This window comes from Podarcis tiliguerta (genome assembly GCF_965153285.1).
Source record: "Podarcis tiliguerta genome assembly, chromosome: 5".
Lineage (NCBI taxonomy): Eukaryota > Metazoa > Chordata > Lepidosauria > Squamata > Lacertidae > Podarcis > Podarcis tiliguerta.
In genome coordinates this window covers 5,963,473-5,979,114 of record NC_139538.1, presented here as the reverse complement: position 1 = coordinate 5,979,114, position 15,642 = coordinate 5,963,473, and the positions used below count along the sequence as shown (strand labels likewise).

General features: G+C 39.2%; 2 protein-coding genes across 3 annotated transcripts in view; one reads left to right on the top strand and one right to left on the bottom strand.

The window, feature by feature from the left end:
- LOC310678372 (cytochrome P450 2J2-like) overlaps nt 1-14,955 on the bottom strand; it is a 66,469-nt gene extending 51,514 nt beyond the window's left edge. Inside the window, exons 1-4 of one of the 2 annotated variants that reach the window (XM_083442280.1) lie at nt 14,185-14,955; nt 10,158-10,320; nt 9,488-9,637; nt 9,125-9,285 (exon numbers count right to left, since the gene is read on the bottom strand). In XM_083442280.1, coding sequence (XP_083298406.1) covers nt 9,125-9,285; nt 9,488-9,637; nt 10,158-10,320; nt 14,185-14,352 — 642 coding nt within the window. In that variant the 5' untranslated portion in view covers nt 14,353-14,955. The remainder of the gene's footprint in view (nt 1-9,124; nt 9,286-9,487; nt 9,638-10,157; nt 10,321-14,184) is intronic. The other variant, XM_083442282.1, reaches the window with a different exon arrangement.
- The window catches only part of LOC310678399 (cytochrome P450 2J2-like), a 232,250-nt gene that overhangs the window by 118,083 nt on the left and 98,525 nt on the right, over nt 1-15,642 (top strand). The window lies entirely within an intron of this gene.

Sequence of the window (15,642 nt, the reverse complement as noted above, 5' to 3'; positions counted from 1 at the left end):
AGTTTTCTCATTAAAGATAAATTACTTATATTTTCTGCATAAACCTCTCTAGCAAACACTTTGGAGGTTGGGTTTCTTCCATTCCCTTTCCTTACAAGAACTTTGTTCCCAATAACAAAGAATATTAAATAAGACAAATACATATCCTGGGTTTGCATCATGGCAATCTGAGATGAGAGGGCGGAGAATAGAGCCAATCCCCATATAAATAAATGCTAGCCAAGTGGTCTCAGAGTAATGAGACAAGTGCAAGCGGGATTCAGCCCTCTGGGGAGAATCCAGCTTTTCGGGGGGGGGATGGGGGCTTTGCAAGGGTGTCACAAGCCCCCAAAAACCTCAGGAGGAAGATCCTGAGGGCAGGTTCCCAGCTAGCCTAGGAGCGGTCTCTCCGCTGCCTGAAAAGCCCCTTTTAGGAGCAAAAAGAGCAGTGAGATTGAGACACCAGCGCTGGACACCATTTTCTACCCTTGAGAAGCGCAGCCTCAAGCTTACCTGGCACAGCGGTAGATTCAGAAACAGTAAAAAATCCGGATTTAATTGGTGGAAATAGTTGAAAAAAAGGATTAAGAACGATTCAGAAGCAGCAGGGTGGTAAAAAGGAGGTCAGCCCCGACTGGGATCTTATTTATATGCAAGAAGTACCCACGGAACAAAAAAGAGTGAGTTGTCCTACAGCAGAATATTTAATTTAATATAAACACTTTACTTAAGACTGTGTATTAAACAAAGGAGGGGGGCAAAAGCCCTTATTAAGGGTTTTTTTGGTCTTTTTTGTGGGTTTCTGTGACTGTAGGAGGAGAGTCTTCCTGGAAAATTATTACTTTAGTTTTTAGAGAACTGTGTAGTTAACTGTTAAGAAGCCTCATGGTGGAACTTTTTCTTCTTTATTTTTTACATGCCAAAGCAGCATTTTGAGAAACTGCCAAGCCCAAAATGAAATAGAAATATTTGCTATTATCTGGTTCTTTATTTTGTTTTATTTTATTTTATTTGGAGGAAAGCTGAGTAAGAAGAAGAAATTATTTACCCACTCTCCCCTTCCTGCTTCTGACTTAGCTGACGTGGACATTGGAGTAGAAGGACTTTGACTGACTATTTTTACATTTTATGGTGCCAGACTGTGCTCTCGGAGATGGATTAATTTAGGTTTTGCTTTTGAAAATCTCTGGCTCTGCTGCTTTGGTGAAGAGAATTTTCTTTTTTCCTTTTTGCTCTTTTTTATTTTTCTCCTTTTCTCCTTTTTTCGTTTCTCTTTTTTGTTATTCACTGATTTTTTTTCTTGGGATTACTGGATTAAAATTTGGCTGGTATGGTTTTGTTGGAATTTTGATTAAAGGATTGGATTGGCCAGGCAAGTGGCGAAAGAATATTTTTATTATTTTTTGTTGTTCCTTTGGTGGTCCCTATTTTTTTTTCTTCTGATTGTCTCCTTCATTGTTCTTCTTTTCAATATTATTATTATTATTTGCTTATTCTGATTATTTATTAAGACATTATGTTGGATTAGCCAAACAAGAAGCAGAAAACTTTCTTCTTTCTCCTTTAATTGGTTATTTTAAAGAAATTTGGCCTTCCAAAGATTCTTAATATACACCTAGTGGCAGGAAGAAGAGAAACAATCTCTCAGACACAGAAAAAAACAGGAGAAAGTGGGACAACTTTGGAAAGAAGAGGATCAAAACAGGAAACTGAATTTAAGGGAGACATTTTAAAAATGTTCACAGAAATTAAAAAAGACATTAAACAAAGAGAGAAGAATTTGGAGACGAGACTAGAATCAATGGATAAAAAAACTGATATGACAGTTAATGAATTGAAGGGACAGATGAAGGAAATAACAGAAACAACGCAAAGCCTGGAAGAAGGAATGAAACAAACAAACAAAAATGAAAAAACAAGAAGTAAGGGACATAAAGAAAGAGGAAGAAAAGGTTAAGGGAGAAGTTTCAGAAATTAATAAAACACAAGAAGAATTGTGGGATGTGATTGCTATGAATGAATTGAGGCAAAGAGAATTCAATTTGAGATTGAGATCTGTGCCTGAAGTACAAGGAGAGAATATTTTGGAGAAACTAACAACGGAGATTGCACAATGGAAAAGTATGGAAGTGGAAGATGTCAGAAAGACAATTTAGAATGCTTTTAGAATTAAAACAAGGACTGTCAAAGCAAATAAATTTCCAGGAGACTGTTTGATTATATTTAAAGATAGAGAAATGAAGAATTTGATTTTACAGAAAAACAGAGAAAAAAGGCTGTGCATTGATGAAGCTTTTATAATTACTTTTAAAGACGTCCCACTTCGTCTGCTGAAAAAACGTGATCATTACAAACCATTGACACAGACATTAAGGACGAATGAAATTGAATTTAAGTGGGAATTTCCAGAAGGGATCTCCTTTTACTACAAAGGGAAAAAGTTTAAATTTACAAGTGTTGATGAAACACATAAATTTCTGAGAAGCTACAAAGAGCTGGGAAAAGGGGAGGAAGCAACAGTGGCAGGAACAGCAGGTCCGGTAGGATTAGAAGAAGAAGAAAAGGATAGTAAAGAAGAAGAAGAAAAAGAAGAAGAGGAAGAGGAAGAAGGACAGGTTTAAGACTTTTATACTTTTACTGGTAAAGGGGACACAAAATGGCACTGAAATTATGGACATGGAATGTTAATGGAATTAATGACAAAAGGAAAAGAAAGAAAATTGAACATTTCCTTTAAAGAAAATAATTTGGATATTATTTGTCTACAAGAAACTCATGTGGCGAGAAATCATAGAAGAGTACTGATTAATAAAAAATTGGGAAATGAATTTGTTTTATCACACAGAAGCAGGAAGAGAGGAGTGGTTTTGTATATAAAAAATAAATTTGAGGCTCAGCAAATATTTAAAGATGAAGAAGGTAGGATAATTGCGGTACAAGTCACATGGCAAGGCGAAAATACATAATAGTCAGAGTGTATGCACCAAATAGAAGTAAAACAGAATTTTATAAAGATTTAAAAGAAAAACCTTTTGAATTTGTGCATCAGAAAATTATAATAATGGGTGATATGAATGGAGTGGTTTCAATGGAAATGGATAGGTTGAGGCCAAGAGAAAAATTGGAGGAAGGAAAACTACCTAAGACTTTTTTTTTTCAATGATTGAGAACTGTAATTTGGTAGATGTTTGGAGATTAAGACACCCATTAGAAAAACAATTTACTTATTTCTCAGAACCAAATCAATCAATGTCAAGAATAGATTATGTGTGGATATCCAGCGAGTTAACACCAAGAGTGATAAAAATAGAAATACAACCAAAAATACTTTTGGATCATAATGCAATAAAATGTGAAATAAAAGAAATGGAGGAAAAAACCTTTTGATGGAGATTAAATGAGAACCTATTGGATGATCAAAACATAAATGAGAAAGCACAGAAAAACTTAACTGATTACTTTGTGAATAATTGTAACAAAGGAACAGAAATGAGTGTGGTATGGGATGCTAGCAAAGCAGTAATGTGAGGGTGTTTTATACAGTAGAACACTATCAGAAATAAATTTAGAGAAAAGGGGGGGAAAGAAATATTAAAACAAATAATGGAAAATTAGAATAAATTAGTTAAAAACCCAAATAATGTGAAAATAAAACAGAATATTAAAATACTGCAAAGTCAATTTGCAATGATTATAAAACGAGAAGTAGGGTGGGCGCTAGGGGCACTTTGGAAGATGGCCGACAATACCATCTCTCCGGCTCACACAAGGTAATTAAGAGGCTAATGATGGGAGTAAATTAGCCTCCCGAATTTTCCCAGGGGATGGGAAAATGCTGCCTCATCCGCGGTTGCCAATAAATCACCCCCGAGTTCGAACGAAGGACGGGGTGCGGGCACTGGACAGAAAGCCCTCGAGTGAGTTTTTGGATCTCCTGGATGCTACTTCTAATGGCAATCCTGGTTGCATTGCTCAAGATAAGCAAATGGAGAAGAGTAAATGCACATGTTTCGAGCGAAGGAAAGGCTGTACTGATTGCTAATTAAATCGACCACTAAGAAGCTGAGTGACGGGTTGGACTGAATAGAAGACTACATCAAAGAATCACAGCTATGTCGGTATGTTGAAATGGATCGGAAGGGGGGACTTTTCTCTTCTTCAATATGATTTACCTAACAACCCCCCCCCCCAAGAAGAACCGCCACATGATTGATAGCAAGTGAGATGGGAAAATAAACTGTGTGGAAACAAAATTATTAACCAAAGACTTTGTTTTGCGGAAGATGTGGAAAGGAAACGAAAGGCTTTTGGTGTGACGCAGTTCTAATGGGGAACCGCCATTATGAGACAGACTTGGTTGCAAGATTTACAGTCAAAGGGGGGGAGGTGCTACGGTTTTGTTATCATATCTGAACTCCACGGCTGAATTAGCAACAACTCCCCTGGAAAGGCTGATTTATGGAGCAACTGGTCTGGGAAAGTTAATGAGCAGACGCTTGGACTGTATTTTATGGGAACTGAAATCGCGCCTGGTGTTTGAATAGGACTTTTGGATCAGCGTGAAAACCCACACAGGACTATAATAATGTTTGCTTCAACTCGCTTGTGGAGATAACTCAGAGGTTATTAAGAAGAAAAATGATAGCAACAAGAAGATTGGAAGACGGGGTTTGTAAAGGATAACAACAAAGAAATGGAAAAATAGGACTTGTGAACATCAAAGCAGCAGAAATATGAGATGATTGGACCCTTTCTGAGCTCGAAGCATGGGTACCCCCAACAAAAATTTAAAATTCGGCTAAATATTTGGAGTTTATTATGTATTGGTATAATTTGGAATTAATGTGATATGATTGGTTTGTTAATTGGAAATTTAATAAAAATTATTTTTTAAAAAAAGATAATAAATTGAGAAGTAGAATGGAATATTAAAAGAATGCCACAAAAGAACTTTGAATATGCTAATAAATCTGGAAAGTGGTTGGCATGGCTGACAGATTTAAAAGAGAAAGGAACAGAATACAATTAAGAAGATCACAGTGGAAGGAAAAGAAATAGATAATCCGAAAGAAATTAGAAAAGGATTTGTGGATTTCTATAGACACTTATATAAAAGACATGGAAAAAAATGTTAAAAAAATATTATTGAGACAGAAAGGCGTGCAAAAAATTCAGATAGAAAAGAAAGACAGACTGAATGACCTAATTGAAACAGAGGAAATTAAAGTTGCTATAAAAGAATTGAAAAGTGGAAAGACACTGGGACCGGATGGATTTACAGCAAAATATTATAAAGAAATGAAACACGCCCTACTTGTGCCGCTGAAAGAGGTTATGAATAATATACTAAGAAAAGGAGAATTACCAGAAATGTGGAAAGAAGCATATATTACATTTATACCAAAACAAGATTCGGATTTAACACAAGAACTATAGGCCGATTTCACTGTTATATAACGACTATAAATTATTTGCAAGTATGCTAGCAAATAGATTGAAAAAAATATTGGATGAGACTATTCATAAGGACCAAGCAGGTATTTTACCTGGTAGACAGATGAAAGATAACATAAGAAATATAGTTAATATAATTGAATATCTGACTGCCAGAAATGAAAAGCAAGCGATGTTAATTTTTGTGGATGCAGAAAAGGCCTTTGATAATATATCCTGGGAATTTATGTTAAAGTATTTAGAATTAATGGACGCTGGTCAATTCTTTCTAAAAGGAATAAAAGCCATAGATAACAGAGAGCAAAATTGATTGTAAACAATATAGTAACAGAAAGTATTGAAATTACTAAAGGTACAAGACAAGGGTGTCCATTATCACCATTATTATGTTGGAAATCAAGCCTTTATCAGGAGAAACTGGCAAATCTCCCAGGCACCCGGCTTGGTCTCCTAGTGACCTCCCTGTCTGCTTTCCCGGCAAGATCCAGGCAGAGGTCACGATAGGCGATCCTTCTCAGCGTGAGAAGAACACACCCCCTCTTTCCTGCCCCCCCCCCCGGCAGGGGAAAGAGATAGACAGAAATGTATTTACATGCCTTTATTTCTGTCTTTGCAGCGTTACAAAAACATGACTGCTCTCTTCAAACTCCAGCAGTCGAGAGAACAAAACACTTCCTGTACAGCTCATATTACACTCTGAGCTAATTCCTGTGCCCTCTGTTTCCCACGGACACTCCCAACATCATGTGATGTTTTTGAGCAAGCAGCTCCCAGCAGCATTGTTTCTATATCGTAACGTATTATACATATTGGTACTGGAAGTCTTTTTAAGGTAAATAAGGAGAAATGAAAAAATAAAGGGAATTTCAGTTGGTCGAAATGAGTATAAAGTGAAAGCCTTTGCCGATGTCTTGGTATTAACCATAGAAGAGCCAGTTACAAGTGTGAAAGAAGTACTAGAGGAATTAGAACAGTTTGGGCAAGTGGCAGGCTTTAAATTGAACAAAAAGAAAACTAAAATGATAGTTAAAAATATGAAACAGGACCTGGTGGAAGGGTTGCAACAACCAATCGGTATAGAAGCAGTTAAAAGAGTTAAATATTTGGGAATTTGGTTAGCCTCCAAAAATATTGATCTATTTCAAAATAATTATACACCGGTGTGGAATGGCATTAAAAGAGATCTAGAAATATAGGGAAGGATGAAATTGTCATTTTGGGGAAGGATTTCGGCTATTAAAATGAATGTGCTACCAAAGATGTTATTTTTGTTTCAGACAATTTCAATAATCAAAGGGGCAACAATTTTTAAAGATTGGCAAAAAACAATTTCAAGATATATCTGGCAGGGAAAGAAGCCAAGAATACAGTATAAGTTGTTAACAGATGTTAAAGAAAGAGGAGGCTTCGCTCTGCCGGATCTGAAATTGTATTATGAAGCATCTTGCCTCTGTTGGTTAAAGGAATGGATGTTATTAGAAAATACAGACCTGTTAGATTTGGAAGGTTATGATAATAGATTTGGATGGCACGCATATCTATGGTATAATAAAACAAAAGTCCATAAAGGATTTGGAAGCCATATATTTCAAAGATCTTTAATAGAAATATGGGATAGGTAAGTAAAACTTACTGGAACGTAAAACACCGCATTGGTTATCTCCATTAGAAGCAATGAGTGTGAAAAAGATCAATATGAGTGGGAAATGGATAACTTATGGGAAATTAATACAAAAAGAAGGAAGTAAATGGAAGATGAAACCATATGAGGAAATCAAAGAATATGTGAATGATTGGATGCACTACCGTCAGGTCAATGAAATGTTAGGATTTTAAAGAAAAAGGATTTGATGAAAATAAATCAAAGTTTGAACTAGAGATATTAAGTAATAACTGTAAAAAAAAATCTAAAATGTATAAATTGTTGCTTGAATGGCATTGGAAGGATGAGGAGGTAAAGTCGGTTATGATTCCTTGGGCCAAAGATTTTGGGTATAATATACAGCTGAGTGATTGGGAAAAACTATGGAAAGAAGGTTTAAAATTTACTGCATGCAATGCTTTAAAAGAAAATGTGATGAAAATGATGTATAGATGCATATTATACCCGTTAAATTAGCTAAAATGTATAAAGTTAGCAAGAAATGTTGGAAATGTAAAGAAAAAGAAGGAACATTTTATCACATGTGGTGGGAATGTAAAAAAGTTAAAAGCTTCTGGGAAATGATATATAATGAGATGGAAAAAAATGTTGAAATATACATTTATAAAGAAACCAGAAGCATTTTTACTGGGCATTGTAGGAAGTGATATAAATAGAAAAGAATGTAAGCTGTTTTTATATGCAACGACGGCAGCAAGAATATTATTGGCACAAAAATGGAAGCCAGAAGAATTACTGACGAAAGAAGAATGGAGAATGAAATTAATGGACTATGCATAACTAGATAAATTAACAGGAAGGATTCGAAATCTGCGGGACCAGAAATTCACAGAAGACTGGTGTAAATTTACAGACTATTTGAAAAGTAATTGTGATGATCAGACTACGTTTGTAGGTTTGCAAGAAGTTTTGTGAGGTGAATTCTTGGAAACTATTACAAAAATGGATAAAGGGGAGGATGGTTAGTTAAGATAATTAAAGGCAATATGAATTTAAGAAATGCATAAGAAGGGGTTAAAACGGTGGATCATCAGAGGTGCTGATGGAAGTCCAAAAAAAGATTGTATAAGTGGTGAAGTTTTGTGGTATGTATTATAATTTATATGTTAAAATTAATAAAAATTATTATTAAAAAAAGAGAGAGATTTTGTTTGGCAGGTAAAAAAAAATCTTATTTTAACAGAAGCCGGTGAGGGAGGGATGTGGAGCACAGCAGGATGGGAAGGAGACGTGTTAAATTTTGCCTTTTGGTGGCTCGTTGCAGCCAGCAGAAGAAAAGGGGACAGAGAAACACATTACAGCATGGGTAGGCAAAGTAAGGCCCAGGGGCTGGATCCGGCCCAATTGCCTTCTAAATCCGGCCCATGGACGGTCTGCGAATCAGCGTGTTTTTACTTGAGTAGAAGGTGTCTTTTTATTTAAAATGCATCTCTGGGTTATTTCTGGGGCATAGGAATTCGTTCTTTCCCCCCTTTCCCCCCAAAATATAGTTCAACCCCCAACAAGCTCTGAGGGAAGGTGGACCAGGCCCTGCTGATAAAGTTTGCTGACCCCTGCATTACAGAGAAAGAAAAGGGGGGTCATCTGATGTCTTACCTCCCCATGGCTCCAACATCATGAGGGAGCCTGTCATAGTAGCATCTGGTCACGTCCAGTGCCTCAGGCTGCCTGGCTCCACCCACGCTATGCCATAGTGTAATTCTCTTCCTGAGGAAATTATTTTGTTCACCTCTGCTCATTTATGTGGGCTATAGATGACTTGTTCTGAAGGCCATTGTTCCATTTCCATCCTGTCTTTCCTCCAAAGAGTCCCCACTTGTGGACCTAGTTTCATTACTCTCTCTTTTATATTCATGGTAATAAATTGATTAGGCTGTAAAATAGCCCTTATCTCAGATTAGATTTAAACTTCATCTCACTTCTCCAACACTCTATCCTCTATCATAATGGAATCCAGAATGCTAAGTGGGAAATGGAAGGCCCCTGGGAGACTTCTCTGAATCAGCAGGAATGAAAATGACTACTCACAGCATGAACGAAGCTTCCTATAAATTTTAGGGAGAAATCCATGGCTTCTATCAGCTCCTGGAACTGTTCATCTTCAAGAGCAAACCGGTGCCCAAAAGCCACAGCACATATCACGTTGGAGACTGAAGTAGCGATGGGCATGGAGGGGTCAAGTGGTTGTCCTGCAAAATAAAGTTCTACTAATGTGAGTTCAGCTGCTCCTGTTCATACTGAGAGTGGGATTTCATGGTGGCCAAGAGAAACTGCTGGGATCTCCATTAGGAACCAAGAAAAACATATCGCATTCCTTTCTAAAATGGACAGAGGTAGTAGACAAATATATCTTCATACGCCAGCTCAGCACCATCACCCATCATAACATACCCTTTGAACGTGCAAACACCTCCACGAGCTGATGGGCCTCCTCTGCTACTTGGTGCTCCATGCCTTTCTTCCCCAGTCCTAGCTTCCGCATAGTAACTACACCAAAGCGTCTCTGTTGCCTCCAGGTGTGACCATTTGAAAATATATTACCTATGGAAAGTCAGTGAGAAATTCTTCCTTACAGAAATTAATGTTACAATTAAGTTACCAGCCAAGAAGAAACTTTGTTTACTGAAGTTCATGCCCTTGAATGTGCAAGCTATTCAGTATCTCTGAGGCAAACAATTACAAGATGATGCAAAGTCTGCCTCAGTGTATTTTACGAGTACCTCAGCAGAAAGAGCGGAGAGTTCAAGCTTTTCATCCAGCGCTGAGAGCCAGGACAGTCAATGCATTGCAACTGCAACAGGAAACAAGCTTCTACCTGCAGTTCAATCTAACCAGAGTGTAGTACAAAGCACTTGTTAGAGTAGACTAATGGAAATTAATAGACCCACATTAGCCATGCCCATTGATTTCAGTGGGTCTTCTCTGATAAGAACTGGCACTGCATAGAACCCCTATTTCCTGTTCAGTACAACATTAATAGAAAAGCTTTGTTCTCTTTTTCCAGACAGCCGCTTAAATGTTTTCTTCGGGGAAAGTACCAGCAGAAATTCTCATTACCTACCTTTTCCTTTTGTCAAAGCCATAAGGAAAGGAGTCTGTGGTCGGTCTTCCAATTCTTCAGAGTGGTCAATGAGCGCTTCTTTCACTGCTTGGAATCCAGACAGTATTATGAAGGGTTGATATCCTGCCCAAAGGGTGTAAATGTTTCCATATTGCTTTGCCATCTACCATTTGGGTCAAAAGAGAGAAGAGGAATGCTATGTTCAGATAGTTATTTCAACCTAATATGTGAGCTTCAGCCTTCCTCACCTCTTAAGCATCTCACTATATTTTTCTTCTCCTGCCAGCATCTCCTTTTCTTTCCTTTGTTCCTTCCTTCATTCCAACCCATTTGTTTTACTCCCTCCTGCTTGTTTTTTCCCTGCGTGGGATCAGAGCAGCAGAGAGGCACTTCATAGTCTATAGCCATCTGGTGACAGGCAAGTAGATGAGTCAGCCATTGCCAGAGGCTTCTTCATCATCACCATAAAAACATTTTGTGCGGGGATGTGGAAACTGGAGCCCACCAGATAGTGTTAGACTGCAACTCCCATCATCCCTGACCATTAGCCAGCTGGTTGGGGCAGATGGGCATTGTAGTCTGGAGGGTATCAAGTTGGTATAAGCTTGGCTAGAGCACAGGGTCAGGTTTATGACCCACAGTGGGTCACAACAGCAGAGGCGTAGCAAGTCAGGTGGTACCTGGTGCAGAATTTCTTTTGTCACCCCCGCACATTGAAATTTTTGGGGAAGGTTATCCCAAGTTGTTGAGCTTTTTTTAGGCAGGGTAGTCCAAAGTTGTTGAGCCACCAAATATGTGGTAAGGAATCAAGAAGAGGATGGAATTAAGTGGGAAGGAATTAAGCAATACCTGTCTTAATAATTTGGCTTACAAATGTATTAAACAAACAAACAAATTAAAAATAGATAATGATATCCTGCTACACTGCCAAGTAAACTTGGTGTCCATTCATCTGTTGGAAGAGAAGTGCATAGCATTCTGGGCCATGTTGCATCACACATGGGAAGAGTGGGAGGACAAGCTCCAAAGTATATTGCAATAAACTATTTCATTGGCTCAGCTGCTTGTTTTGTGTGGTGTCTTTCAGATTTAAGCGTCCTTCCTGCAGATACAAACAACACACATAATAATAATATAGAAACTAATATAAAAGGACAAGAATCTGATTAATAATGAAAAGCACAAAAACATATAAAGTAGGATAATTACAGCATGGGGAGCCAGGTGAAATCAGGAAAATACACATGCCAAAATGTTGTTGCATTTTCTCTATGAGAAGTGTTGACTAGTAAGTGGTAGCAGGATCAGCCTGTGCACCTTCCTGACTCAGTGCCATTAGTCTCACAGCTGCAGCTGGTGCTTTCAAATGACTCTCGGATGCTGATTTCACAGACCTGGCCTTTTGCTCTTTCTGGGAGTATTGCGTGGTGAGTTCCCGCCTCCTCCCAAGAAAATAAAGACACAGGACACAAGAATTCAGGTTAATGGGTCGAATTAGGCCACAACTTTATTGATTACAGGAATTGAGCGGTATTGGCTTAGGCATTGGTCCTAACTACTAACCGGCTAGAAGCCGGAAGGGTTAATCACCAGGGGGAGGAGTCCTCCTGAGGCACATCAACTAGGCCCTCCCCTGGGCGTCACCGCGTGGGGACATGCTGTGGGCCCACACCTCCTTAGGCTTAGGAGAAGGCCACGCACCCCGGAATCCTTTACCGGACTACCCTTGCCTGGGGAAAGGTGATGGCGCTCCTTCCCCCCCATTCATTTGCATAACAATAGGACAGTACCCCTACCAATGCCTAACTGCCAATACCGAAGAGTTGTGACGGTTTGCTACGAGGAAGGCGAAAACCAAATGGCTGGAGCCAATCTGTCATTTGGGAAAATTCCTACCAGGCCCCTTGACGGCGACCAACCGTCTTTGACGTTCATATCAACGTCAAAGAACCTATCCTAAAAAAGGGGTGGGATGGGCGGGAAAAACCTGGTCAGCTGCAGCAGCGGAGGAAAAGAGGAGGAGCCTCGGCTGCAGCAGGTTTAAGTAGCCGAGGCCCCGCCCCTGGAGCCAGCCAACTGGCTGGCCTGGGGTATGACATGGGCGGAGATTCCCTTAGGTATTGCGGGGGCTGGCTCCAGCCTGGGGAATCTGGGGAAGGGGCGTGACGCCTGCAACCCCACCTCCTATGTTTATTGCGGAAGTGGTTTTACCTGGAGATTAGCATTTACTGCAGAGATGCAATTTGCTGTATTAGTCTTTGAATTGCTTTTTTTAATTTTTTAAGTGTTTGTATTTCCAATGAAGAAGATGAAGACTTTCCCAGGCTTAACATCTTGAATAGCATATGCAGGTCTGTATCTGTTGAAGTGTTGCCATGAATGAATGCAGAGTGATCTTTGTGCTCACTCTTTTTAAAATGCATTTTCTTATGTGTTTGTGGTCAGTGCTGTGGGTTTATTTTTTTTTAATATAATGTTCATATACACCAGGAGTGATGGCTCTAAAAGATTTGAAAGAATGGAGGTAAACATTTTTCATGTCAATTCTCTGGTTGGTTATAAACATCCACATAACATGTAACAGTATTCACAGTGCCGTATGAAGAGGGGGGCAGAGGGGATGGGTCACCCCGGGTGCCACCTTGGGGGGGTGCCAAGTTGGGCCACTGCCTCCCCCCAGCTGTGGAGCAGCGAAGGGCACACGCACAGTCAGCATGGGTGCCACCTGCGGCATCCGTATGAGCTGCCACTCACTCACGGTGTCCATACGAGCTGGCGTGCATGCGTAGTCTGATCGGGCTGCCAGGCGGTTCACCCCACCCCTCGGCGTACCACCCCGGGTGACGAAGAGGGTTCCTCCACCACTGAGTATACAACAACTTACCTTTTCAATTGTGACATAGAAAAAATAGGGGTGGTTGGTTTTTGCTGCCCAATTCCCCAAGGGACCTCATGATGGGTAAGAGATGAGTGGATGGAGGCAGGGTGCCATGGAAGCAAGGCAGATCTTTCTTTCTTCTGTTGCAACAGAGTTCCCTCCACTCCTTGTAAGGAGACTAGAGAGACCCAGAACCCAAAAGAAACATCTCTCTTAAGGATTTGCTCCATTTTGGCGTGGAGAAGGAGGACATCCCCTCAGAAATTGCATCACACACAAGGTGGGGTTACTGTGGTTGAGGCAAGCCAAGATGTGATATTCCTGAGTATTTAGCAAGTTTTACATAGTTCCAGACACAGTTTACACAAAACATTAGCATTTGATATGCCTGTCAGACATCCCTCAATGCAGAGCATCTGGGCAAACAATGACAATTAATACAAAGGAGATTCATTGCTATAGGAGAGGGATCCCTTCAGGAACTTCCCTTGACTGCTATCTGCCTACGTGTTCTCAGGCAAGGGGGATTAAGGAGGCAGAGAAAATACTGAGAATCTTTAGGAGAGCCAAGAAGACTTTTGGATTGCTCTCCTGTACTATTTTAGACATGTGGTTTATATCCTTACGTATGTGTGTTTACCTTGTTCAATTATCAACATTTCTTCTATTTTTTAGACCTTAGAATTCCTATAACAATTGGTAATTTCTGAATGCACATTTTCAACTTTTGTGTGTTTTTATACTAATGCCCTTGTACATAACACAGCAGGAGTGCCTGGAATGAACAAATTCAGATTACCTAGCTCACTGAATTTATTAAAAAATATATGTTTATTTTGTATAATTTTTCATTTATTAAATTTTTATTTAGCCACTTTTTCTTGACCTTACTACACATGAAAGTAGTTTATAAAAAATCTGTGTGACATGAATATGAATGACACTTCTCTCACAATGGAACAGTGGGGGATTTTTAATTAAATTCAGTTTCAGTAAATGTAGGGGTTTCATCACATTTTATTCTGCGCTTGGTTGTGGCCATGACATTTACTGTTTTAACCCTTACTATTGTTTAAGCTTAAATATCATAGTTGTTAAGGGAAATAGATAAAACAATTGTTCATATTAGACTGAGTTGGAAATAAGTACCTTAATGAAAGTATCATCACGAAGCTTCACCCCAATCCGCCACACGCCTCCAATGAGAGGAAGCTGGAGAGGTCCAGGAGGATAGTGCCTATTTGACCAGAGCTGTTTCAGGAAGTGCAGAATCAGAAGAGCCACCAGCAGAACAATAAAAAATGCCCATATCTCCATCCTTCTCTTGCTTTCTCTTTCTCCTTGATACTTTTTAGGATTCCTGGTTAAGTTCAACACTCTTTCTCTAAGGAGATCTTGCTTTCCTCAGAGAAATCAACATTCCTCTCTCTTTATATACTCACTTATTAAAAAGGAATAAGCAACAAATGTTCTGACACCATGTCCAAGTAGCCTTGGAATGTGATCCCAAGTCATGTGCTACAGTCAAAAACTATAATCATTTTTCATGTGTCACGCAGATGACAGGAAGTCTGATTAATATGAATTGCAATTAGAATTTTGGCAAGTGTAAGACTGATTTGTGCCAGAAACATTGGGAAAATATGTACCATACATTCATGAAATAAAATTGCATATGGCAAAGGCCCGGTGCAAATGCCCATGGGAAGCCCTCAGCCAGGACCTCATGGCAATAGCCCTTAATATAGCTATTAATGATAAATTAACACATGCTATTAAGTTAAGACGGGGAATACACAGGAGACACGGAAGGTGTTTGTAGAATTTGTGCAGCTAAAACAGAAAGGGGTCAAACTATCACAAGAGTTGTTGAAATTTTGGGAGGTTGGATAGTTATAATGGAATGGTCTCGGGGGTAGGGTCACATTTTTATTCTTATTTATTATCACTTTGTCAAAAGTAAAGTAAAGTAGCAGCTGCTGCCCAAGAAAGAGAAAGAGAATTATTATTATTATTATTATCATCATCATTATTGCTATTGCTATTACTGTTATTAGGTCAGTAGTACAAATGAGAAAAGCTTACTTGCAGCACTTCACTTAGATGGAGGTAGCTTTTCCAACGCCTTTACTTCTGAGTGTCTGGCTGATATATCTAACTATGCTATCAAAACCTTCATTGATCCCTGGCAAAGGGACTTCTGACCATAACACATATGCTTGACTCACGCCCTTTCTGGTTCATTAAGTTCAAGTGAGGACCAATACAACATTTCTGCAACATTAAACTATGGAATTTGCTCCCAGAAGAGGTAGTGATTCCAATCAACTTGGATGACTCAGAAAGAGAATCAGATAGGTTCATGGAGGGTAAAGCTATCAGTGGGTACAAACCACAAGGGCTGTGTTCTGCCTACACTGTGGCTATGGATTTCTGGAAATTGTAAGTGAGGAGAGTGCTGTTGCATTCAGTTTCCTGTTTGGAGGCTTCCCACAGACATCTGGAGGACTAGACAGGTCCTATCTTGCCTGGTCCAGCAGAGTTCCTCTTATGCTTTTCTACTCTTATTAAGCAACGGAAAATATAAATGTGCAAGCAACTGACACC